This window comes from Poecilia reticulata, chromosome 13, assembly GCF_904066995.2.
Source record: "Poecilia reticulata chromosome 13, P_reticulata-male-v2, whole genome shotgun sequence".
In the NCBI taxonomy this organism is placed as follows: Eukaryota; Metazoa; Chordata; class Actinopteri; order Cyprinodontiformes; family Poeciliidae; genus Poecilia; species Poecilia reticulata.
The window spans coordinates 6,225,805-6,252,192 of NC_088842.1; the positions used below are offsets into that span (position 1 = coordinate 6,225,805).

Below are 26,388 nucleotides of genomic sequence, written 5' to 3' on the forward strand. Positions count from 1 at the left end.
CCTCGCGTTAAATAGTTCAGGCTGTTAATTGACGTCATAATTTTTCCACCGATGCCCCCAAAAAATAAATCCCCCGTATTACCAAAAACGAGACGATATGGCGCACCTCTACTCCACACTAGTAGACGTAAAGACACTTAGTTCACATTTTCCATTTTTGCAACATTTGAAAAAGTTGCAACAAATGAGAGACCTATTTTTTAAATCACCTAGCAATGCAATTTCTGTTAAAAGCCATTTCTGTTTCTGCCACTACTATTTAGGCAACAGTTACACATTTGAAAAACAACAACAAAAAACAACCAAAAACAGAAATTCTCATTGTGAAAGATCGAGCTTTATTTTTGTTTATTCTTTTTAGGCCAGTTTAACAAATAATAAAGCACATTTTAGCGGATCCCTTGTCACATGCACGCACACATGGCGGGTAATCACATAACACCTGACAAATCACCAGCTGCAGAGATGGACTGTGTCCAAACCCTCTGTTACTTCATCTTCGGTGAAGTTCTGTCCACACTTAACCATTTGTTCCCCTCCCAAGTATCACAGGACACGACTATGAAAACATTACAGACCTACCATGCAAAAACTGGCACTCATCTCCACCAAATCTATGATCCACTTTCATAGAAAGAAAAAAACCAAACAAACTTGGAGCTTCATTAGACCCTTTGGGAATTCTTTCAACAGCAACGAGAAGCAGCTGCAGTTGTGCGTTGTTGACTGTGCAAGCATACTGCAGTAATTATTTCAGTCTGCATTCAGCTGGCATTCAGCTGCTCACACTTCACCACTGGCAAACTTGTGCACACATAAAAAAAAAAAAAAGGGGCGGGGGGGCCACACGATCCCGCTGGTTTCCCCGTCTCTTGTTCAGTTCGCTCGATGCCAAGTACACAAATCGCTCAAGCCGTCGCCTGCACCGCTAAACCCCCAAAACCACCGGCAAGTTTCCCTCTAGCTTCCATATAAACAAACCGGCTGGAAGAGGTTTCCATCACACAGCTAAAGACTTGTTATTAGTGTCTTTTATAATGAGGGGTGGCATTATTACATAGAAGAAAGCTGGGATCACGTTTAGAATTAGCAGAGTGATATCAAAGACGAGTCTGAACATGAAGAGAAAAGTCATCCGGGATATTTTAGTTGGAGTATTGTGACGCATAATGGCTTCGATTTGAGGATCAAAGATGGCGCTGGAAACACACCAGCCATTTCCGCTTGTTTCATCTCTAAATTTCAGCTTGCAGGAGTTTTCCCCCCTTCTGAGAGGGAAAAAAAAACAGACTAAACATGAGAAGGACTAAATATGAGAAGGTTCAACAACAAAAAACGCAAAATAACTCCAACTTTCAGGTGTGGAAAAACAAAAAAGGTTTCAAACTCAATATGAGGAAAGCACCTCATTTATGTGATTAAGATTTGCAAAACATTCAAGATTCTAGTGGAAATTGGTCCCATTTAGAGACACCCAGTGCAGTACGAGTACAGCGTTGCAGCGAGAAGTTGTCTGATGACGGCTGATTTTCAGCCTGATCAGTTCTGATTAGTGACCAGCTGGTCAAAAACTTTGATCTTTCTCTAAACCATTAGCACACCGTGAGCTAACACTACAAGGCTACACTGACAAAACACTAATGTGGAAGTTGTAACATAGTACAGAGGACTCCAGACACCCCATTTTCAGTTTTCAATCAAGATATGTTTGCAATTCATGAAGGCTGCTATAGGGCGAGTAAGAGCTAAGCTTCACCAGATAACAGGAAGGCTGAATGGAGCATACTAGATCTGGAATGGTATGAAAATGTTTAGAAATCTTAGAGTTAAAGGTACAAATAGTAATGCTCACACAAACCTTCCTTAGCCTTCCACAAATGTAAAATGCAAAGTTATTGCATCTTTGTTAAAACAGCCCATGACAAAGCAAAGTCGCTTTGAAAAGGCAGTATTCGCCAAAGGAATCCTTAAAGCCTAAAACTGATAGACTTCAAAACCTTTAACTCTAAAGTAAAGAATTGTTTGAAAGTGAAACTAAATTACACCCACTTTAAAGTTTTAGTCATTTTTGACAAGGATTCACTTTTCCGGTGTGTTCATGAACGCATGCATTTCCACATTTTATTGAGTACGTTAGGTTGATGTTACGGCTGCACATTCAAAATACATCATTATTGCAATATCATTATATGCAATATTCAAAGGACACACTTGCAATAAATGTTTGTTATAAGTTTTTTATGCTAATGTAATATTTAGTCAGCACAGTCTTACAGCAGACACGCGGCATTCCTCAAAATGCTTAAGAACAAAAGATAAAGGGAGGGAAAAACAAAATAAGAATACATCACAACTAAGATATTCATCACAGCATTTGACTATATTATTGCCATAAGATTTTTTTTGCCATCTTGCCGAGTTTATTTGTATAGAGCATTCAGCAACAGGCAGTTTAAAGGGCTTTCACCATAAAAACAGTGTATTTATTGTGTAATTGCTTGTTTCAATTCCAAAACAACAAGTATTATTTTTCAAATGCTATCATGAAAATCATCAAGCAAATAGAAATCAAATATATTGATCAATGTTGTATTTACTACTACTCAAAGCAACTCTAACCAAGTGGGTTCTTAGCCTCCATTTGAAGAAACTGTGTTTCAGCATCTTTGCAGTTTTCTGGAACTTTTTTCCAGATTTGTGGTGCACAGAAGCTGAATGCTCTTGTGCAGCCCTAGAACATGTAATATATATTATTCACTACTGAAATGCTCTTGCTGCTATATTGCATACGTTTATTTATTTATATATATATATATAACAGTCCCGATAATAACTGGAGTTGTTAATAAGCCCATGGCTATGCTATATGCACAGATCACCAGAAGTGACTTACTGTATGTCCGCCATGTTAAACTTCAAAAGTAATGATAGTAACAATAATATTGTCAATTCCCATGTCACAACTACGGCATTCTCATACACACAGTGTGACATTGCCTCTGATAACCTAAATAATTATGGCAATCGGCTGTTAGCGATCACATTTTGAAAGCGCTTGAAGTTCAGCAATTGTCAAAAAAAAACTAAACAAAAGTCAGAGACGTCATCACCGCAGCCATTATTATTATTATTATTATTATTATTATTATCATTATCATTACTTAATAATTAACTACAGTGTATACTCCACCCTTCACTGTGCACAGAGGAATGTCTATTGCCACGACAGGCTCACAGTTGATCTCTTTCCATGAACCTACATAGACCGCTGCTGTGTTTTGCAAGGAAATATCCAAAGCTTTGAAGCCATGCCAGATGTTTGTCTTGGCTCTGCTTTCTGACGCCGAGAATGGACAAAGGAAGAACTTGTTAAAACAAACCAAGAATATGTCAATTTTCTCCTTTTCCCCCCACCCCATCTCCGTTCTCATTGTTCTGCCCTGCAAACAGCTCTGAGAACGGTCACCAACAACAACCCGTTAGCTAGAAAGTGATGCCAAAGGGCTGCTAATTACGCTCTGATGCCAGTAATTTCCAAGAGTAATTACAGCTTACAATATGAACGTATCTCCACCCCTCTGGCTGATTTTCTATCACCACAATAAAGTCAAGAGAATTCCTCACACTTCCTCAAAAAAATAAAAAAAATAAAAAACACTAAGAGAAACAACTTGAAGCTTGGACATTACAGCTGAAATCCCTCTATTGTGGATGAATCTCTAGAGAGAGTTTCTCTCTTTTCTTTTCCAGAACCTGGACAAACACAGTGGACGGAGGAGAAACGAGGTGACAAAGACATGACGAAGTAGAAGGATGAGGGTTCGTTCCCACGCATTTCGTTTTCAGCCACGACAAACATCCTTTTGCAGTTTTTGAGGCTACAGTTTCACCTCTCTCGTTTAGGTCCGACTTACTTTATAAATGTTCATCAGACGCAATAATTCTTCAGTTTTATTGTCCCTCTTTGGTTGCTGTACATACCTCTGGCTCTCGGCGAGCACATAATTACAGAAAAGAAAGACAAGATGAATAGGTATAGGGCTTTGGCAGAAGCGTAAGACATTCCTAAAACAAAACCAGCATTTGGTTTCTTTCTGCTTCACTTCATCGGCTTTTGTTGGAGGGGGCAATTATTTTACGCGCACAAACACATGTATTACTGCCGCACCTAAAGATATTTAATGATGTCAGTTTATTGTGCTTCAGCTTTATAAAAAAAAAAAAATGCAGGTGTGCTGGGCTGTTGGAGCGGAACACGGTACCTTCAGAGCACACCTGCTGGCTCTGAAAAGAGCAGGTGGTGAGTGACATGGAGGTGAGAGGTGGAGGAGAGAAGTATTTCATCCACATTTATACACTCCCTCTCCTGATTGAGATTAGCACCATGCAGGCTGCGATGAGCTGCCCCCCCTATTAAAAAAAATCTTAGGATGCATTCACACCAGCTCTGTTTGGTTCGCTTTAATGGAACTCTAGAAAGTCCGGTTGATTTGGGGAGGTGTGAAAGCGCAATCAAACTCTGATAAAAAGACCAAAAAAACCAAATCCTGGTCCACTTAAAACCTAAGTCTCGGCTCTGTTGAAATGAACTACACTGAAGGTTATTGTAGGTAAATTAAATTAAAACAAACCCAAGAGTCTAGAGCTAGCGGAGAAAAAGCCTCTGGTTTTTAACCAAATTGCTACACTCTGACGCCACTCCATTTTTCTTGAGGCCAACGCTTTGTAAAAATGCCTCAGAGCATAATTGTCCAAGTCATATTTTGACCAAATCTAAATATCTGTGATCTTCACCCTGTCTAATCGACCAACAGCTGAATCATTTTGAAGCCCTGGTTGAGACAAAATATTGATCGCCGCCAGAAAACCTGGAGACTCCAGGATTAGGAATGTCCTTTCTTAGCGAGTTAGCAAAATTACCAACACAGACCAATAAAATGTAATTCACTGCAGAGCTACAGATTTTCAGGCATACTTATGGCATTAATTTTAATAACATAATGAAGAGTTGGATTCGGTGTTGGCAAATGTATATGTTGTAAACAGCCTTGATCTGTGTTGGGGATAAAATGAAACTCCTGTTAAAGACAGACCTACCCACAATATTGTTATTGATTTTGAATCTCTTGTACATTGTGGGTAGCTTACTTGACAGTGATGATGATGCATCTTAAAACGCATATGGCCTTCAAAACAGACAGCGTGAGAGGGCAACTGCTGTCGCCTTTCTGAAGTATGATGGTTGATGGTTGAGTGTTTCAGTATATAATAGGGATTTGATTTTAACAAAGAACCCTGGTTACACACTAGTACACATTTAGGCAAACTAAGTAAAGAAAAAAAAAACTGTATCCATCAAAATTTTCACACAAGAAAAACACAAGTGATACGCAAAATCTTAAAAAAAAAATGAAAATGGTTCTCTGATCAGACTTAACATTTTTCCGGAGGAAAACGAATCCAGCCCCATCTCCGTGTGTCAGTAATCTCTCTTTCGAGGCCCCTCTGCATCTTTAATTGCCGGAACACTCGTGTCCAAAGAGGCTGCTTTCGTTCCTCGGTGAAAAGACGAGACCTCTTCTGCTCCTACAACAGGCTTAAGCTGATAAACCCTCTTATTCAACATGGCCGTGGGATTGGCACTGCGAGCAAATAGATTGGGTGAAGGAAAAAAAAAAGACTAATCAAAACAGTGATTAGCCTCCAACGTGGAGACAGAGCTAAGCCACGGCGCAGCCTCAGCAGGAGGTCTAAACTCCAAACAGAGAGTTTTCTGATAAATGTCTCCTGAAGTGCAGCAACATAAGCTGGGAGATGAGTGGAATGCATGTGGTGTGGCGTAATTTTCCCAACAAAGATGTAGCAGGAGGGGTGGAGGAAGGAACAGACCAGAGAGTATCCTAGTCTCCAGGCTTGTTACGGACTCCAACCACTTTTAAAGACAAATTATTTCATAACAAACATTTCCCTCAGCATCTTGGTAGTCTGTCTCAGTTCATCCCATGAGTCTTCCTCTTTATTTCCAGCTCCAGTTACAGCCAGATCTTCTGTCGATGCCTCCGTCAGACCTGCTGTTGCTATACTTCAGTACATACAGGTGTCTTAGCAGCAAGGTCATGCTCTGCGCTTCATATTCAGCTGCACCGTGTACACAACATGGAAAAAACTAATTCAACACCCATCTCCTCGCTGTGCCGAATGTTACAAACCAGAATTCAATCTTGCTAAAAACATCATCATCTCGCGCAAATTAAGCATTCCACTCTTCTTTCCTTAAATGTTCAGAATCAGATGCACAGGGTCAACGTTAGCCAGAGAAATTCTCATAGCTTTTCAGAAATGTTTACAAATGATTTTTCCAATTTCAAGCCAAGCCCCGAGTCTTTGGCCAAATGTCTTAATGACTGAATTAAACAACTTCTCAAAGACAAGAAATACAACTCTAAAACTTGATTGCTGTATGTTAGCATACTGCAGCTAGCTTGGCAGAGAATGTTAAACACAAGTTATGTTTATTTGGTTTCCATAGAGAATCAATTAGAGACACTCGTGGTTATTATGTAGCTACAGCTAATATTGACATATTGCTATGAGCAATTAACGGCCCATAATCTACTAATGTTGCAGGCAAAGAAATAAGCGCACCCTATCTCGGTAAAACATGCATGCTGGCCTCTTATTGCTCTTCCGTTGTGTTAATCAAACTCCAGTCTCAGGTGAAGTTTGAAGTTATATTTTTGGCGGATCGAACTGAAGTCTCAAACTTGAGACGGAATGTTAGCCGTCCTAAATTGCAGTAAAATGGATTTTGAAAAAGAGGCTTTTTTAGCAGACCTGTGCAGCTTAGAAGTCTACCAATTTTATTGAGAACTAGAGATATAAATAGAGAGAGAGAGAGAGAGATAATAGGTAGATCTCCAGATGTGTTTGTAAAAGCCCAATGAACCAGCATGGAGCTAGCTGTCTAGGTAGCAACTATAGAAAGTATCTAGCCATTCAGCTAGCTAGCTTAATATAGATTTTCAGCAAACAAAACAAAATCCTAACTGACCATTAATACCTGCTATGTGAACATAGCCTTAGTGTGTAAAATGACCAGCCTCCTCCGAGATGGCTACTGCGGAAGCTAACCGATGTAACAAGCTAACTTTTACATTGCCTTTTTACTCTAAAGGCTCTGTGCAGTGAGCACATACATTTAGCAAAATCAGTTTGTGTGAATTTAGTACCACTGAAACTAAAATCCATCATGCGATGACGTTAAAAATTATGCAAAACTTGTATGCATGTAGTAACCTCGCACCTTAGGGTTTCTGTAGTGGCAGGTAAACTCAGCTGATAAATATTCTGTAGTAAAATAAATAAATCCACTACGGAAGTTATAACGAAGCCCTATGAATGATTCCAGGGCCTCCACTGCAGTGCCGTTGTTTACTGTGCTAATTAGCTTGGCCACTACTGACCCTTAGTACTAGTTCACACATTTGACCCCAACAGTCATGTGACTCAAATACACACACATGCAGTATTCATTTTGCTATCTTTAATGTCAAACTACTATATTGTTAAAATAAACTCAACAAACCCAGCTGCAGATGTTTCTGCACATTTCGATTCAGAACTGAAACAAACAAATGCAGTAAATGAGCCAAATTCAACAGTGCTTGTTTGTGTGCGCTGTCTCCTTAAGGAGCGGGAGCCGTGTGCACCTGCAAATTATCCCAATTGACTCTCTGGTTATTAGAAAAATAATGAGCCACCTACAGGCCAGGAGCTCCGCTTCAATGGGACTCCCCTGCATTTTCCTCCACTCTCTCTTAATGCAATGTGCCAATTTAGCAAGGCGAGCATTTAAATAATCCTCATAGTGCTGGAACGCAGTCAAGTTGCTGAGCAGCAACAAAAACGACATTTACAAATTCTTATACGCTTAGCTCTCGCTGAAGCTTTTAAAAAGCAAAATAAATAAACATTTCTTAGCTGCTCCACGAGGGCTGACTTAAAGTGCCGATTCAGCGTTCAAGATTTTTTTGGGGAAGCCAAATTCAGTGACGTCCGACCTCATTAGAAACACAGGATGCCACGCGCGGGCCGGCCTCATCATCCCGCAGGAGATTAGCAGCTCGCTGTAAATGTGCCGCCTGTCCAACAGCAAACCGAGGATCAGCCATCAGTAAAGAGCCATTAATCCGCATTATGGAGGGATCCACATCAAAACCTGACATGAACATAAGCTGCTAGAAACACAGATGACGGAGCTCGAGTCGCATGTGAAGCAGCTGTTTAGAATTAAGAGGGAGATTGGATCTAATGTCGCAGTGGACGAGGAACACAGGAGCACAGGCTCTTTACACCGAGGCCGGGCCGTTTCTGTGGGTTTTATAGTGTTTAGTTTCTTGACTGGCAGGAGGGCTGACATGTGCCTGAGCAGAGACTCATGCTGACAGACTGCTGTTGGACAACACAACTGTGTGTATAGATCACAAAAGCCAAGAAACTATACAAACGCAGAGTAATTTTGAACTGTACTTTGAGACTTTTAGAGGTTGTGTGACATTTTAACAGCATAGCAAATATAGTTTTGTCTTCAATCTCGCTGCTGAAGTTTTGTTCAAGTTGTTCACTGTGAACAGGACCTGCTTGTGTTTCTATGAATGTTCAGGAAATATCATTTCTAAATATTGCAATTCCGACACAACAAAGCCTGCCATGAATGCTAATGCTAGTTAGCAAGGCCACGGTCGACAGAGGATGAACAGTTCTCCTGTAACGGTAAGTTGTTTCTCCGCTGTTACCACACTGGAGTAGCACATACATGAGCTTGATTGATCTTTATTTATACCAGCTTATTTATTCAACAGCTGCAGGTTTCAGCAAGACAAATTGAAGACTTTTTAATGCCATTTTGAATGAAATTTAAGACCGAAAATATTAATATGTGGGCTCTCAGGGGATGCTGCTGGCTCTCATTGGTTGGCAACAGAAGTGAGCTTGTGCAATAAAACAGAACGTCATCCAGCCAACTAGTGAGACATTTTCACTTACCCATAATAAACGCACACAAAAAAAGCTAATTAGCTAAGCTATTAGCAGCTAGTTACCGACTGCATAGGGTAATAGAATATGAGTGACAGTTTTCCTTGACAGAAACAAAAAAAAATACATGTAAATATTAAAGTCATCCCACGACAAAATATAACACCTGTTATTAATGTATTTAAGGACAACTTGCATTTTTCAAACAAATTTAAGACATTTTAAGGCCTTAAATTTAAATACACGGATTTATGATTTCTTAAGACTTTTTAAAGGATGTGTGGACAACCTGGTTGACCTCTTATTAAAGGTTAAAAGGTTACATTTAAAATTAAACCTGTGTTTTTCCACCTGGTCCTTATTTTAAAATAGGTAACCCATAAAAAAAAGCTTATTGACTGATATGAAGCGCATATATGGTGACACTTTTTTTTTTTTTTTTTTACAACCATATCACCCAGCCCCAGAGATAAAGCCATCCTTTTTCTGTGAAAACCTGCTCTTGCCAGTTGCCTGATTAATCTCCCGGTGCCACAAACAGCAGGGCTGGTGCCAGGGTGCCATGCCGCACCCTGACACACTGGGTCTCTTTGTACGGCGAACCCATTTCAAGCAGGAGCACTTACACTTGGGTGAATATGGCACAGAGGCGGGAAGAGGAGGAGGAGGAGTGGAGGAGTGCTGGGTTGCTGTTTGCATATGTACCACTCCGCTTCCACTTAGTCACATGGACGGACTGCGTGGAAACAAAACAAAAAATGTTAAAAAGTACAAATGCATCTTAAAAATCTGCCGCATCCCTCGCCGATGGAGCACACGGATTTTGTCCCGCCTTTGCGACAGAGTTAATAAACGTGAAGCGAACGCAGACAACATGAGGAGTGCACATCCATCCATCATTGTGTTGCTTTTCATTTCGCTTAAGAAACACGATCAGTGGCGATGATGATGAGGAGGAGGAGGAAAACTGGGGAAAGCACCGAGAGGCAACATTCAATCTAGGAAAGATAACAAAGGGGCAAACGAAAGACGGCTACGGATGGCAGGATGCCCCTGGGGGCAACTGTGAGGTTATTATGGTGGGAAGGGCAGCTGAGCTGTTGTGTGGGGCAATTACAGACTGAAAGAGTCGGCTGACGGGTGGGATGGGGAGGGCAGTAGAGGTGAATCGAGACATGGCTGCATTAAAAAACAAAGCTGACCCGGACGAGGTTTGAGTCGTCAACCGCCATGCGCTTATCCTCATGGAAACCTCGTCTGTACAAACCGCCTGCATGTCATCACCAGAATCTCAAATTATTGTAACGCTGAACTTTACTCTGCGATGGTTTTGGAGGCTTTCACTGGCAGATGCGTTAGTCTGGTTGTTGGACGACAAGCGAATGAATCATCTGTTGTTCTCATCCGGAGCTGCAGCAGACACTGTGGCGAATACATCAGCCGTGTCTGTTATCCTTAACGTCACTCCGCTGTGGAAAGTCCTGCCTAGAAACCACACGGCGTCCAGCGGTGGTCCAACTACAGGAGGAAGGTTGGGGCCACGGAGGGAAGTCAGATCGAGGCTGCAGCCTTACGGATATCGTGTTAACAAGATAACGGGAGCAGAGAGGATTTTACGAGGCACACCGAGACTCTCGGAGTCTTAGAGAAAGTACTCTGAGTCCTTGGATGTTTCCCTATTCCCGTCTGTGTCACAGCTACAAACTTTAACCTATTCTGGTCTGAGTTTGGGTGATCAAAAGCAGTAGCGGATAGCTTTGTGGGTTATTTTACAAGTAAAAATGGTAAAATGCACCATTTATTTGCAATTTGTCCCCACTAGTCAGGACAATGCAAAGTCTATTAATCACCTCAGGTATAATGGCTTCAACTCTCTACTACACTGCAAAAAACACAATCTTACCTAAATGTTTCTTCTAGTTTCTAGTGCAAATATTTTATTAAACTTGAATTAAGACAAAAATAACTTAAAAGGAACTTTTCAGAAAGACATAAGCTTCAAGTTTATCTGATGTATCCCTGTGCTTAGCTCCATTCATCATCTTCAAACCCTTTGCCTGCTCCAAGGTTACAGAAGGTTTCACCAACTCAAATTTAAGACTCTTTAAAGACCTTTTTAAGACAATTATGAATGGAATTTAAGATCTATATCTCCATAGAAATGTACAAACACTGACCAGGCGAGTGGCAACAAAATTGCACTTACCCAATCAACGCAAAAAACAACAACAAATAAAACAAGTTAGCTTGCCAACAAGGGTATATAAGCAGGTATTTAACAGAAGCTTCAATTGTCTTGAGTCACAAAACACAATGAAGATCATAAATCATGAAATTATAAAAAGTTTGAGTTAGTGAAGCACATCACAATCCCACCACTGTTGGCTCCGACTATGCATCCATACAGACATTACAGATAACGTGACAGAAAAAAGATGTTGCTATTAGTTTTGCTTTCTTTCATTAGCCTCCTTCTTGTTGTGATTTAATGACAATAAATTGTTCCATAAACGGTAGATGTAACATTATTCTTCTGTGCATGTGGGTCCAGTTCACGTGGCAGTAACATGAGCAACCATGCAAAACAATAAAATAAATATTGGAATTGAGCATAAACACCTGCTATGTGGACGTAGCCTAAGTTACGTACAAATTAGTGACACTCTGAAGGCAAATGTTTTCCGTTGATTTTAGGGGAAATGTTAACGGAACTTGTCAACTCTCAAAGGGTAAACACCCCGGAGCTGCAGTTGTGATGACAGCCCCATTGGCGTCGCCTCTTGAAACATTACACATCACCTTGTAAAGCGGCAACAATGGCCGGTGAAAGCAGAAGGCAACTTAAGCTCTGTGGTGTGAGATTGGACATTGGGGCGCGGCCAGGCGTCCCGGCCCCTCACAGACGGCCTCGCTCTGCTGCCGTGCCCTGCGGCCTCCAGCGCTTTCATTGCAGCAGGTGACTGCGCCACACATTCTTTACATAAGCTCTTGTCAAACATGGCGAGCAGAACGCAGGGGCTGTCACAGCTGCACAACAATAGGAGTCAAACTACGGCAGCCGGAGTCAAGGTAACAGTTCCCGCAAGGTCAGAGGCAAAACTAGAGCAAAGCAGACGGAGAAAACCAAGTTTATAACAAGCAATTTAGAGAAGTTAAAGTGAATGGATGTTGTGATTTACCGTCTCAAGGTCATCGTGAGGTGACAAGCTACAAGCACGCTTTACTTTATGGCTGTTTAAGCCCCATAGGGTCATTTTAATTAACACAGGATAGATTATGAATGCACCAGCTGCATATACAGAGAAACACTCCAATTTGAACGTTTTTATTTGTTCAAATTTTATGGATTTTAGCTACACAACTCTGAACTGGGAGGGATAATGCATGCACACAATAACTAATTGCAGGTATTTACAAGTTTTTTCATTAGTTTGTTTTTTGCTTGTGCAAAAGAACTTCATGCCCCGACTGTCTGTAATAATAGCAACGGATTTAACTGGAAGCATAAAATCTTACAAAGTGTTGCTGTCTAGTTTCTAATGCAAATATCTTAGTACACTTGAAATAAGACGAAAAGAATGTTAACTTTTCAGCAAGATATAGGAACTTGTTTTAAGTTATTAAATCTTTACCATTGACAAAAGTCAACATTAAAGAGAACTTTAATATTTTTAATAGTAAAGATATTAAAGTCTTTGAGTGAATTTTATGAGCAGATGCAAGCCGTTTTTCCCATAAGTAAAATAACATGGGAAAAGTTAGTTTTGCCTTATTACTAGTGTACCAAGATATTTGCACTAGAAACTAGATAGAAAATAATTGGGGAGATTTTGTGTTTTTCAGTGTGGTCCCTGAAATGAACTACTGCTCAGGCCCTGATTCATTTCTCCACTTAAGTTGGGATGTCTGACACGTGCAAAAATCTTCTAAATATTAGCAAATACAGTGCTAGAAGAAAGGGTAATGGAAATTGTGTTTTTTTTTCTTCACAATTCCACAATCTCATTTACTCTTAAAAGTCTAAAAAAAAAGTTTAATTTCTTCATGAGCCGTTTAACCAAAAACATTTAGGCCAATTTAATGACCAGGAAAATCTTAACACGTGTTCCCATGATTTACTGCTCAGGGTCAAATGTCTTTCAGTGAGGATCTGTTGTCCTGTTCAGACTGCAGATCTCACGTTTCCTGGCATTAGACACCGGCGTTAGGGAATCTGTGCTATAACTCTAAAAAAAAAGAAAAAAAAGAAAAAGGTGCAATTTCACATCTTTGGCATGCAACACCGATGCACTGTAATTAAGCAGTTTTTAATACTTTCTTCTGTTAGCAATTTGTTGGAAGATTTTTTACATCACACTTGTTTTAGCTATTGGAGAAAAAAAAATATTTAGCACATTTAATTCTTCAAAAGTAATGAGGAATTGCTAAAACTAAATTGGCTGATCTGATCAAAACACAGGAAATTGGTGCAGCCCCACAATCAGTTCCAAGTTTAAATCGAGCTTTATATTCTTTCCCCCAACACAACATACCAACAATTGGTGAAGATGTTTTGTTTGCTGGATTTGTTTTCAATCTAAGGTTTCTACAAAGCCTGAAACATCTTAGCTAAAGCCAACAGCTGGATCAAGAACCTCTAGATAAAACATTTAGCGCCTCCTTTGAAGCCACTTCTTCTTGTGTTCGGATAAGGAGGGCTGCGACACCCGATGCGCGCGGCGCAATAACTATTTCAGCAGACGAGGGCCATGCTGATGAAAGGCGTCCTTAACCCTCGCTGTGAGGCTGCTGAGAACCGTCGTCACCTGGCGGGGAGCCAAGCGAGCGAGCGAGCCGCAGAATCCGACAGGGTTTTTACCTGTGATGTGATCCCCCGTTATTACAACGCAGTCAGGAAAATCTCTATGTGATGTAGATTTGCAAGATTTCAGTTTTGCACAACTCACAGCAATTGTCAGTAAAGCGACATCTGGAGATCTACTTCAACTCAGCAGTAATGTAGTCCAACAAAAAATGGATTCTGTGCTTCATGGAAATATGTTCTGTGATCTTATGATGGTCTTTCTGGTTTTTAAGTAAAATGTATTCTGTTACCGACCTGAGTGTCTCTGGGAAAAAACAAAACAAAACAAACAAATAAAAAAAACAGACTTGGACAGATTCCAGGTTAGCTTCATCCCAATAACTAGCACTGTTCAGAATTTTGGAGCAGATTTCAGTTTTCTGTGAAGCTTTAACCTGCCGACAACATTTAATATGGACAAAACGACGAATGAGCATTAAAATGGCCTTCTTGCCATGAGTGGTCATAAATTATTTACATCGGGGGCTGAGGAGACGTGGAGTCCCGTGTCAGAGCAGTCGCTTTAAAACAGGGTTTTATTAATATTTTAAGACAAAATGAGAAATGTAAACCTTTAGCATCTAATATATGCAAGTAGCATTTTTAGCATGATTATTAGCCCTCATCTTCCATCTGTGATGAGGGCCAACATTTACAAATTGAGCATGTTTCATGACAGGTTGGAAGCATGAATTGACAGCAGAGAAATCAAGTGTGCTTCCTTTAGCCTCCTGTTTATGTATTGCAAGTCTTGCTCTCTCTCACCATCATGCAGCCTGAATTAAAACACACAGCACTGTAATAGAAGAATTTTTTGTATCACGCCAGGTTGTATACAGTAACAAACTTTTGATGCCAATAAGTGTATTATCATTCAAACATGTTGAATCCAAAGCTTTTCTGTTAAATCATAGACTATAATGTGCCCAAGACACCGCATGCGTAGTCGCTCCCACGTACCAGAAGCTCGTCACTCCAATGCCTTGATTAGATGCCGCCGTCTCCTTTGATGGCTAATACGCTAGCGAAGTGGCAGGAATATGAATATATCTCCTGCAAGTGTTTACAGCCATCGCTGCCATGATTTATTTTTTTTTTTAAGGTTTTGTTGGCTCGAGTTGCCTTTATTTCAAAGTAGTTTGGTATGAAAGAGGGTTGAACCTGCGACCACCGGCACGAGGACTAAGGCCTCAATACGTGGGTTGTGCTTTGCCCCTGAATCACCACAGCACTCAGCCAGGATTTTTAATGGCTTATCATGTGAACAAACTTATTTACGTGGGATTTTAATTGCTTTTATTCAATGGCAACAACACAATTGCATAATTGTGTTTTTTCGACATTAGCAGAACATCCAAATCGTTTTACACACTTTTGTAATGGAAACACGGCTACTGACAATGAATATAGACGTTTCTTCATTGCTTATCAACAACTTCCACCTCAAAGAGTGCCGTAGTCACTGCGTCTTGGTGGAACTCGGTATGATGTGTCGCTGCGTAATTGGAAAAACTTTGGATTTTTGGGTTTCAGATCAAAACTAAACCTTAGTCTGCTTCTGGTCACTGGTCATCCCTACCTGACAAACTCCATTGCTTTACCCAACAACTTATTTTTCTTGTCTCTATTTTTTTGTTGAATTAATACCTCCTGTAGAAAAGTGGAAACTAAAAAGTGAGAGTGAGATAGCTCGGTAAGTCATTGTAGGATATGGGTGGGCGAGCAGAGCCAGGGGAGGAAGTGAAGTCAGAGTATCTGACGTGGGCGGTGAAGCGTTGGAGCTCTGGACAAAGGAGTGGGGAGCAAAAAAAAAAAAGTCCATCCTTCACCAAGAGGTGAACTCTCCCTGATCCAAGAAAAAAATGAAGTCAAATAAAATGAAAAATTAAGAAAAAAAAGCAGCAACCCAAGAGCAGCTTCTGCTTTTCTCCACCTCCAAACTTAAAGACCCAGATGTGCCAGGATGAGCACTGCACACACAAATCCAAAGACAAAACCATTCATTCCCCTCTGGTCCCAGTTAGCCACTTCCTGTGTCTTCAAGACAAACAAATCTGAAAACAATAGGCAGCTAATTACGCCTGCAACCAATAACGGTGTTCATTATCATTTAGTCTGCTAATTATTGGCTGCTTATTTTTCAGTTAGCCAGCTAATTGTTTTGGCAAGGAACAATTAGCCTTTCCTTAACAAAATCTGTTACTCATAGACTGGAGCTCGGGAGGACGGCTCATTTCAGTTAAGCTAAAAAGAAACACCATAAAGTAGAAATGGTTGAAAGCTAGCAACAGTTGAAAACTAATTACGGAGCTTTCCAACATTTTGTCATGTTATGACCACAAGCCTCAGTGTGATTTTTTTTTTATTTGGGGTTTTACACGACGGTCCAACAAAGACGAAAAGCGGTGGCTATTTTGTTGGTGGAAGATCGAAAAGAAATAAATGAATTGGATAAAAATACACGCCACTTTTCAAATTTTCATTTGTGATATAGAAGCTGAAAACAACGCAGTCCGTCGCATAAAACACATTGGACAATGTGTTTGAGGAACGTGTTAAAAAAAAAAAAAAAAAAAGCTAAAAAAGGAGTTAATTTTGACCAACAAGCAGTTGAGAATAGCAAAAATAAATTCAGTTTCACGACTTAGGTATTCAAGTGAACCAACTGGATGGAGGAATATAAAATTAGCAAACGCAAGCATCAACATTACAACTTTGTAATCTAATGAGCAGATGAAATGAGTGTTAGCTACGCCACATTTTAGACTGATGCTCTATATGCAGTTTTTATTGTATTGTTCATCATTTATCGTGATAAATTTCTCATGTATTGGTATCATGATATATTCAAATGCAGTTTAAATTCCCTCAGAACTGTCCCTGCTGTTGAGATTGCTAGTTTTACTTTTTTTTTCTCTCCACCGTTTGTTCAATAAAAGCATCAATAAATTTGAAAATACAGTCACTGTATGCAGCTTAGTGATACACTCTGTCACCACCAGTCACTTCTTTACGTGGCCGGTGTCCTAAAGAAATGCATTACAAATGGGAATGTTTTTTCACCAAGAGCATTATTTGCATTCGTGGGGTTCCGATTGCTGTGACACACGATCACAGAGTCATACAGCTACCTAGAAAAAAAAGTAATAAGTAGGTTTTAATAGTCATTTATAGGCCTGTCACGATAACAAATTTTGCTGGACGATTAATTGTCTAAAGAAATTATTGCGATAAACGATAATATTAACGCTGAATGTGACAGGTAACCAATCAGAAAGCGCGGATTCTCCTATGCGCTATCTGAGGGGAAATTACGGAGGGGAATCCCAAACAGCTGAAACCGTGCAACCCGAAATCCAGTGAACATCGGAGATGATATGTGGAAACAACATTAATATTTATTTAACGTTTAGTGCAAAGAATATAGAAATGACAAGGGGAGGAGTTGGAGCCAAATTGCTACCTCAGTTGATAAACCCGGTAAGTTTTCAGCTGTTCTTTGTCAGTCAGGACTTTACGCTGACTCTATAGTCACATGCATCACAGGTAGATTCTAGTAAAGCATTGATTAATGCCTGATTTTAAAATTAGTTAACTGGACTTGTAGCTATTATTTTGTGTCCATGTGGCTGGACACCACACGGCACGACGAACCCGATCGAACCGTTATACCTGGGATTTCTGTCGGCTAATGTGTGTCTCAGGGTTTGAAAATGGGCCGACAACTCGTGTAATGTGCGCTGGACATTAGACTAAGAAAATGAGGAAGGGAGGGTCAGTGGAGAGCACCGGAGCTGAGCCTTTTTCATTCAGCGTCATCAACAGAAAGAAAAAAAGGCAGGAAGAGACGATAAAGACGATAATTAAAATGATCTCGATAGGTTTTTTTTTTAATCGTCCGATTAATTGATTTATCGTTTATCGCGACAGGCCTAGTCATTTATCGTTGTAGCACCACAAAATATTGCAATAAAATGTTTAAGCTCATATCGGATAGCACATAGTAGGAATATTTCAAAACATGACCCAGAGCAAAAACAGAGCTGGACAGCTGCACACTGCAACATGAGGCCCAGATAGACAGACAGACAGACGGGCAGCGGGCGGACCACCAAGAAGAGCGCGAACAATGCCCATGTCGATGCCACAGATATTTTCCACTCTGGGTTAGAGAACATAATGAGGCTGCAGTGCGACGGTGGACGTGCTCAGCTCCCCAGGACATCCCTCCCCTGATGATCTTCCTCCTCCTCCTCCTCCTCTTCCATCATCTGAGTGTTATTCAGACCTGGAGTTCATTATGAGGTGTAACAGAAACAATCACCAGCGATCAAAAATAATTTACAGGACAATGTTTCAGTCCAAATCCTGCCAACATAGCAAGCGGTCAGGAAGGCTGCTGTGGTTTGACAGAAGAAGGTGAATCCTTTATTTATGGGAAAGTAGTGGAGATTGAAGTGTTTCAGTCTCTCAAGCTCATATTTTAATGTAATCAAATCCAAAAGATATTTTTGATGTTTGTTTCGTTTTACAAAAATGCAATAAATCACAATGAAAATCTCTGCTAATGTCAGAATTCACACGCAGAGGTGTTTCAGCTGATTTGGGATTTTTTAAATTTTTTTTATGTCTTCTTTAGTCATATAGAAATGCATGAGACCGACGCTGTAATCAGGACGCTGGCCTGGCCTCCAGATGCACACACACGCAATTCCTGCAACATAATCCTCCACTCCATTGTTTGCAAAGACCGCCAACATGGCCGGATATAGTGACACAGAAAAATGCATTTGTCCAGAAACTTAAAAATCCACCAGCATGATGTGTGAGGGGGGGAAGAAGAAGAAAAAAAAGAAAAGATATTTCCATTGGATTGTTACAGCTGAAATTTTCTAAAACAGCAATGTTTTATTCACACAAATCCGGATATAAATGAGAAATACTCAGCTACGTTCGAAGTTATTCGGCTATAGAGGAAAAAACAAAACCTTGTTTTCACTAAATTTGAGCTCATTTGGAGGAGCTGTAGCAAGTTTGTGAATTCCAGTTGTTGCACAAAAAAAAAAGCAAGATTAGAGATGCAGCAAACAATCAGCTAGAATCTGGGATCTGATTTTCAACTGATCGGCTCAGACTGATGAGATGCAGGTCAAATATTGAAAATAAAAACATGAAATACTATAATTCCTTCCTCATGTGGGTCATAACTAGAAACTTCTTCCCATTTTTCATCTAAAAACAGCATGTAGTGCGATATGCATTTTCTGGGAATTTAATAAAAATAACACAAAGGTTAGCAACATACACTTTGATGCATAAACTCTGATTTTCTATTTCTCTCTAAAATGCAACACATTTGGCTTTTATAAGTTTTTGTTCCGTAGAATTAGAAAAAAAATGAATAAAATTAGAGTTTGTCAAAATGGACATCAGTGGGTCAGACCCCCACATAAAGCCAGACAAAAGACTTCCTGCCAGGAAAATAAACTAATTGGTGTATTTTTATTTTTTTTTTAATATATACGCATCTATGTAAAAATAGCATTTTTAAACAAGAAAAATTGCTTTCAAATTGATTCAAATCCCCCAAACGTATCTCTCTTTTTTTTTTTTTTGGAAACACACAAAAAGCTGAAAATACTATATTGGCAGCATTTTAGGCCTTTGGCTATACGCAGCAACCTAAACTGAATGGACAAATAACAAAAACAGGCATTAAATTGCCATAATCGTTCTCTAATTTGACGTTTCTCCAGCCTGTCTCTGGGTAAAATCATTAGTGTGTGGAAAGCGGAAAGCCAGAAGGAAGTCCAATGTGTTTCCCCTCCTAATAATAACTCAGGAATGTCTGCAGCAGCACATTTACGTCCAGATAGAACTGGGTGAATTAAAGTCTGGCTTATTCCAGCAGACGTAATTATCAACAGCCTGATTTATTAAGCATAATTCAGATAAAGTTATTAACAATGGCATCATACTTTAATTCCCTGATTAGATCCTGTGAAATGAATTCGTCTCAGCCCAGAATAGACTCGGTGTTTTTAACTCATTTGAGTTTATCTCATCTACTACTGATGATCTGCAGTTATCATGACAGATTATGGGCTAATTAAAAGCAGACTGGCTTGTTTGGAAGAATCAAACTAAACTCCAGATGTGAATAAAGACAGCGAGAAAAAAAAAAAGTATAGGCGTTTTGTATCCAGTGGCTTCCAGGTCACTTGTAACCAGGGACTGATCCGCCAGGCTGGGCTGCCCTTCGTCACCGCCTGGCCTCTCTCTCTTACCTTTTTGTGTCTGTCTTTGAAAGGTAACGCAGGCCACGGCATCTCCTGCAAAAAGTCCTGCCAGTGTTTCTGGTCCTGGTCGGACGACACGAAGACGACTTCCAGCTTGTCCTTATGCTCGGACGCCTTTTTGAAGCGGCTGTAAAACTCGCACAGGCTGCCGTTGAACTGCTTGCACGGGGCGTTCAGGCTGCACCCAAAGAAGAGCCCGACCAGGGAGAGCCTCGCGCCCAGAGACTGCACGTCCACCTCGGCTTTCTCGCTGTTCACGAGCCGCTCCCCGAGCAGACTCACCAGAAACTCCGACATCGCGGCTCGACACGGTCCGAGAACACGCAGCCACACGCAGGCACAACCGTGACCCCCCTCCCGCTCCCTCTTCAGCCGAGGCTGCTGCACATGTAACCGCGGCGTGTGTTCGGGGCGACACCCAGCACTTCCTTTCACCTCCACCGAGAGCCGAGAGGTTTGTGAGGGGAGCTCCGGGTCCCGGAGATAAGGAGAGAGGCGTTGCGGTTGTGTGGGCTTCGCCGCGGCTCTGCTCGTCCCTCCGCTCTGAGCGCTGTGCAGGAATGCGCCTCGCTTAAATCTCCCTGACTGCAACGGAGATGACTCCCATTTAGCATGAAATCGCTCATTTACGCCAGTTGTTGCTAAGTAAGAGTTCACTTCTCCTGCATGTCATATGAGGATTTTAATGCAGTAATACCTCAAAATGAGGCTAAATTAGACTTTATTTTGTTTTTATGTTTTTATTCTCAACTCTATTTTAATATTTCCACTTACGCGAATGTTCCGTTTCGTCACAAACACACACGCACACACATATTTGTTACAGGAAATTACTGTATTGATCTAGTAAGTTTTATTTTATATATTCTGAGTGAATTTCATCGGATTTTTGTGAACGCTGGAGCGAACCAGCAACTTCTAAAAGTCTGCTGCCACCTAGCGGTCATTACAAGGAAACATGTGGGCGTGCCTTCTTTATTCAGTCGATACTTTTGGACAGGGGTGTCAAACTCCTGTCCTCAAGGGCCACTGTCCTGCAGTTTTTAGATGTGCCAGAGGAATAAAACACTGGAATGAAATGGCTTAATTACCTCCTTCTTGTGTAGATAAGTTCCTCCGTCTTCCTAATGACCTAATTTCTATTGAGGAGTGGCGCAGGGGAGGCACATCTTAAAGTTTCAGGGCAGTGGCCCTCCAGGACTAGACACCTGTGCTTTTGAAGAACATCAAAAAAGCCTTTCGTGATGCGTTTCAGGGCTGGTCCAACACTTTTTGAAGCCTTAGATTTTCATTTGGAGCCCCATTATACCAACATCTCAACATCAAATGCTTTATCATTCCTTAGCTACTTTATGCAACATGTCTGCTATCGTTAGCACTGTTTGTAATTAGCTTACATCATAGCAGTGTTATTGCTAATGATTTTAATCCTACAGGAGTAGCAAACAAAATATATTTGGATTTTGAAATGCAGAGTGATATTCAAGTGTTCCATATTATTTTAACTACTTGAAAGTAACATCAGCTGATAAAACCCTAAATTTACAGTAAACGATTTCATGCTATATTTCCCCACGTGTGGCAGCAGGAGGAATAGATTGACCTGGTACTTGTGCCACACTATAAAAATAATAAAATTGGTTTCCCATGTGTAATAACATTTAGTTTGTGAACATTTAGTTTGTGTTATTCAATTTTATTTTAAATATATATTTGTTGTATTTTATGTGACGGTCTATCATATAGAAATCTCAATAAAACAGTGTGGTTTGTGGTTGAAAATGACAACTGAAAAAGTCTGGAGGTGAGGTGGATGAATATTTGTGAAGATCCAAACGGAGACAAGAATCCTTAGAAACAACTGAACATCTCATGACTACTGCAGAAGCCCTTTACATGTTCTTTACGCATCAAGTTTTGAAGGAGGCAGATTAAACTTTCTGGTGACCTCTGAAGGAACAGTTGACAAGAGGAAGACGTAACAAATTGCAAATAATGCACCGTTTAACTATTCAACATCAAATATTTTGATTTATTTAAGTTCAATTGCAAAGACAATGGAAAAAAAAAATCACAATATAAAAATCTCTAGTTGCTTTTTGAATCAACAATTAGTGTGTGTGTATGTGTATTTAAACACAGTACTTTATTTACTGATTGCACAGCATAATCAAAGAAGAAATGGATCCTTCAAAATAACCCCACTAAACAACAAGTCTTGGGAGCTGCATGTGACAGACTTGTTGATTTTGTAAAAACGCAGCTAGCGATGCCGCTGCACCAATTTATATTGAGATCAAAACAGGGTGATTATTAAGTGCTTGAATGAAGCAGTGTAAACGGTTGATTAGTGAAGAAATGTTGGCTCTTTATGAGCCGGGGACCGTTCAGTCTTCAGTGAACATCATTTTCACCAGCTCTGGCTTGAAGCACTCTTCCTCCACCAGCTTCTGAGGCTGCAGCACAAAGATCACAGTTAGCTTGTAGCACTGCTCTGATGGCAGATGGTATTTTTTTTATTTATTTATTTAAGAGAGCCTTTTTAACATCCAGACTCTAAGGAGTCATAACTGTAGATTCAAACATTAAACGTTGAGCTACTTACTGTGCCGTATCGCAGCAGAGTGGGAACTCCAGTCAACTTCAGGGTCTTCTTAAAGTCGTTGTTTGGATCCTTCCAACTAAAGCACAAGGTAGACATTACTGCAATAAAACTTGTTTCTTCAGTATTCAAAAAACAAACAGCAATATCAGCTCTATAGATTTAAAATAAAACAAAAAAAAAATGCAATTTGGGGAGGGGATGTATTATTCATTCAATTTTATTTTAAAAAATGCTTTTAACTTAAGATAAACAGCTCAGCACTGACCAAGCTGGATCTATCACAAGTCACAGACTGAACTCGAACACACTGTTTAAATGTATGAAAAAAATAAAAATAAAAAAATTCCAAATGAAACGTCATAAAGATAAACCCTCATCAAGTAAATCGAAATTGATTGACGACTTGTTTTTTTTTTCTCACTACAACTTAATTTAAATACTATACGTTTTCTGTTTAATACCTAGTGTCCTTTTGACATACTACAGTCAGTAATTCTGCTGGTCAATAACAAATATTTAATCAATATTCCTCTTAAAAAGAAGAATAAAGAAACTTACTATGGTCTATCTCCAACTTGACAATAAATGAAGACTGAGCCCTCAGGAAGATGAGTCAGCTCCCCCCTTACAATTGGCTCAGCTGAAAAAAAAAACAAGAATTTTTTTTAATTTTATGCAAAATAAAAATAAATAATACAAATCTAAATATTTAGAACAACAAATGACAAACATAATGCAGCCAGTTATTTTAAGTCACCTTTCACACAATCTGGACACCAGCTCTTTCCCTCGGCGTCTTTGTTGCCTGAAAAATACGCGAAGATATCCTTCCCTTTTCTCTCAGACACCGCCTTACAGAACTCCTCGTATCCGTGCACGTTCACTTCTTCATAACCGGCCATGCTTTCGACTGAGAAGATGTGAAATCTGGCTGTAACTTTCTGTCTGAGCTGCTACAAGCAGCTACGTTCGAACGCTGAAGTTGCAACAAAATAAGGAATCAGAAGTTGAAGTACTACTTCCGGGTTGAGCAGCGGTTCTTAAAGTGATCGCGCACGAGAGTTCGGCCATGTACAGCGGGCCGTTTTAACATAAAATCGGCTTCACTACACTTACTTTTTTGTAAAATCTGAAATTGCTTCATGAGTAGGTGTGTTAGGTAATTAAGAGGTCTCTAATTATATTTTAACTTGACAAAATATCTATTTGAGATATGTCGAATTACAATTACATCCTAACTGGTGGAAATGACATCAAATTACCAAAAAGTTGTGGGAAGATATAAATAAATTTTATATATGTGCCTTTTTGTTCTGACTAGTTATATTTCCAATTAAAAATGCCTTTGAGATATATTGGGGAAAAAAACGAATCAAAATGTTCTTTAGAATATCTTAAATTATTATTCATACTAGTCAAAATGTATTAGTAGATTTCTTAAATTACCATTCGGGATAGTGAAATTGCATTTTTAGATATCTAGAATGCAATTACGGGCAGGTAGACAAAGTCGATTTTATGTTAAAACGGCCTGCCATAATATTTTGCCCGTCGCGTAGTCTTTGCTTTATTTAATATTTTTTTTAAATAATTAATATATGTATTATACTTTTTACAAATGCTTAAGTAACAAAAACACAATTTTATTTATTTATTTTTTTGTTTACGATATTGTTATTTAAAAAAAGAAAGAAAGGAAGAAGGAAAGAAAGAAAGATCTACTTCCGTTTGTTGTTGTCATGGCGCCGTTTCAAACTGCTGTCCAGACTTCACGGGATTTTAAAAGCTTATTCACGGTGTATGTTTTAGTTTGGTATTCTGCCCGTCTGTATATTCTTTAATTCCAGACTTACGCAGTTGGATATAAAATGGTGGAATCGTCAGTTTTGGGGTTAACCTGAAGTAAACGAGGTGCATTGAAAGGTTGCGTTAGCTTGCTCGTGCTAATAGGTATTAGCATTAGCTATAAATTATTATTTACAGTTGTTACCATTGTTTTTATGACGTCTGTCGCTGCAATGCCAGCACAGTTACCAGGACTTCAAAACCAGGAAAGAAACTGGGTTTATGTAGGCTCAGCCCGAAACAATAACAATTCAACAACTAGGACGTCCCAAACAAAGGTAAACAAATGTTTAAGTTTTCAAGTTATTTAGCTCAGCTTTCGTATTCCCCTAAAGCTAATAAATAACTTATGCCACCAATAACATTTAGAGATGCTTAATAACGTAGAATTGCATATAGTTCTATTCAAGGCACGTACATATAGCCTACATCCAAGAAGCATGTCAAACAGCTAAGCTAAACAGAAAAGAAGTTTAAGTTTGCTTATAGCTTACCTTCATTTGGTCTCTTGTGAAATAGCAAAGCAATTTCGCTTCTTTTACAGACACCGAAGACATTTGTCAAAAACTAGTCTGACATAAAATGTTTTTCTGGGATTTTCATTTCTTTGACAGTTGTTGTTTAATGAAGCCATTCCTGTGAGTGTGGTCAACCGTGCCACTCGTGTAGGCCCTCCAGCTCCCATTGTGATAGAGAGACTGCTTCCACGTCTGGAGATGCGCGAGAGTCCGGACAGCCTCCGCAGCTCCCGCAGCTTCACCGTGCTCTCCGAGGAGAGGCTGCAGGCTGCTGTCAAACTGGCCAAGCGAGACCTAAGGCGAAGGCACCTCGGATCACTCGCAAAGACCTCACCGAAACATTTGCAGGAGGTCTCTGTCTTTGAAACAAGTGATGTGGAGCTGCTTCAGGTAAACTAGTCTTAACTAAAAAAAAAAAAAAAAGTTTCCGAATAGATATTCGAACAAAGACTGAAATAAAGATTTTCTTGTCTCTGTAGGAGCTAGGAGCGGCTCCAGGAAAGCAAGAATCTAACATGGCCACGTCAAAGGAAAAGAAGGCTCCGATCGGCGTTAAACAGCGACCATCCAAGAAAAATCCTTCTTCTTTAATGCCGGGTGTTGGCCAGTCTCCTCCAACAAGAGACCCCGGTTTAAGGCAGATGGAAGGAGGCAAACCGGGACATTTAAGCAACGAGATCCGCAAACTTCAGAATGAGCTGGAAACGTACATTAGGAAAGTGGAGGAGCTAGCTAATCGAGGTAATTTTAGCAAACAGCGAGGGCTGTCTTTAAGCTGATTCTGAACTAACAGCAGTTATCGATTAAGCTGTTGTTTTTTTCTGACGATTAATCGGGGAAAAACTGGTACACGCTGCAAAATTTTCAATAAAATGTCTTTTTTATACTGTATTATTATTATTATTATTATTTATTTGCATTAATAAAATGCAAATAAATAATTTTAATTTTTTAGATAAGAAATTTTTTTTTGCCTAAAATGCAAGAAAATCTGGTGATACTTTTAGATAAACTGATTAAGAATTTGATTTCAAAATGTTCTTAATAGGAGTTTTCGTTTTTTACAAAATGCGAACCTAATTCACTCTAGGTGAAGATAAAAGTAACTTATTTTTCTGTACATGTGTACAAAAAATAAGTTGTTACTTTTATCTTAAGTGCAACATTTATATCAATTATTATTTTTTTTGCTTATTTGCTGCTCAGACTCTGTTGTCATTTCAGCAATTGGCTTTTTTTTTC

General features: G+C 39.7%; 3 protein-coding genes across 7 annotated transcripts in view; 1 reads left to right on the top strand and 2 right to left on the bottom strand.

Annotated features, from left to right (window-relative positions):
* nxn (nucleoredoxin) overlaps positions 1–20,751 on the bottom strand; it is a 67,368-nt gene extending 46,617 nt beyond the window's left edge. The window contains exon 1 of the mRNA XM_008424932.3: positions 20,167–20,751. Coding sequence (XP_008423154.1) covers positions 20,167–20,475 — 309 coding nt within the window. The 5' untranslated portion in view covers positions 20,476–20,751. The remainder of the gene's footprint in view (positions 1–20,166) is intronic.
* A 1,438-nt stretch (positions 20,752–22,189) lies between these two features.
* Positions 22,190–23,795, bottom strand: txndc17 (thioredoxin domain containing 17). The gene is made up of 4 exons (XM_008424933.2): positions 23,541–23,795; positions 23,342–23,423; positions 22,784–22,859; positions 22,190–22,634 (listed from the first exon to the last, which is right to left on the bottom strand). The coding sequence occupies exons 1-4, from the start codon at positions 23,683–23,685 to the stop codon at positions 22,566–22,568; spliced, it is 372 nt and encodes a 123-aa protein (XP_008423155.1). The 5' UTR covers positions 23,686–23,795; the 3' UTR covers positions 22,190–22,565.
* Positions 23,796–24,492: 697 nt separating this feature from the next.
* Positions 24,493–26,388, top strand: part of kiaa0753 (KIAA0753 ortholog) — a 28,465-nt gene continuing 26,569 nt past the window's right edge. For all 5 annotated transcript variants that reach the window (XM_081614746.1, XM_081614747.1, XM_081614749.1 and 2 more), the window contains exons 1-3: positions 24,493–24,906; positions 25,243–25,536; positions 25,626–25,887. In XM_081614746.1, the coding sequence (XP_081470872.1) occupies positions 24,784–24,906; positions 25,243–25,536; positions 25,626–25,887 (679 nt within the window). In that variant the 5' untranslated portion in view covers positions 24,493–24,783. The remainder of the gene's footprint in view (positions 24,907–25,242; positions 25,537–25,625; positions 25,888–26,388) is intronic.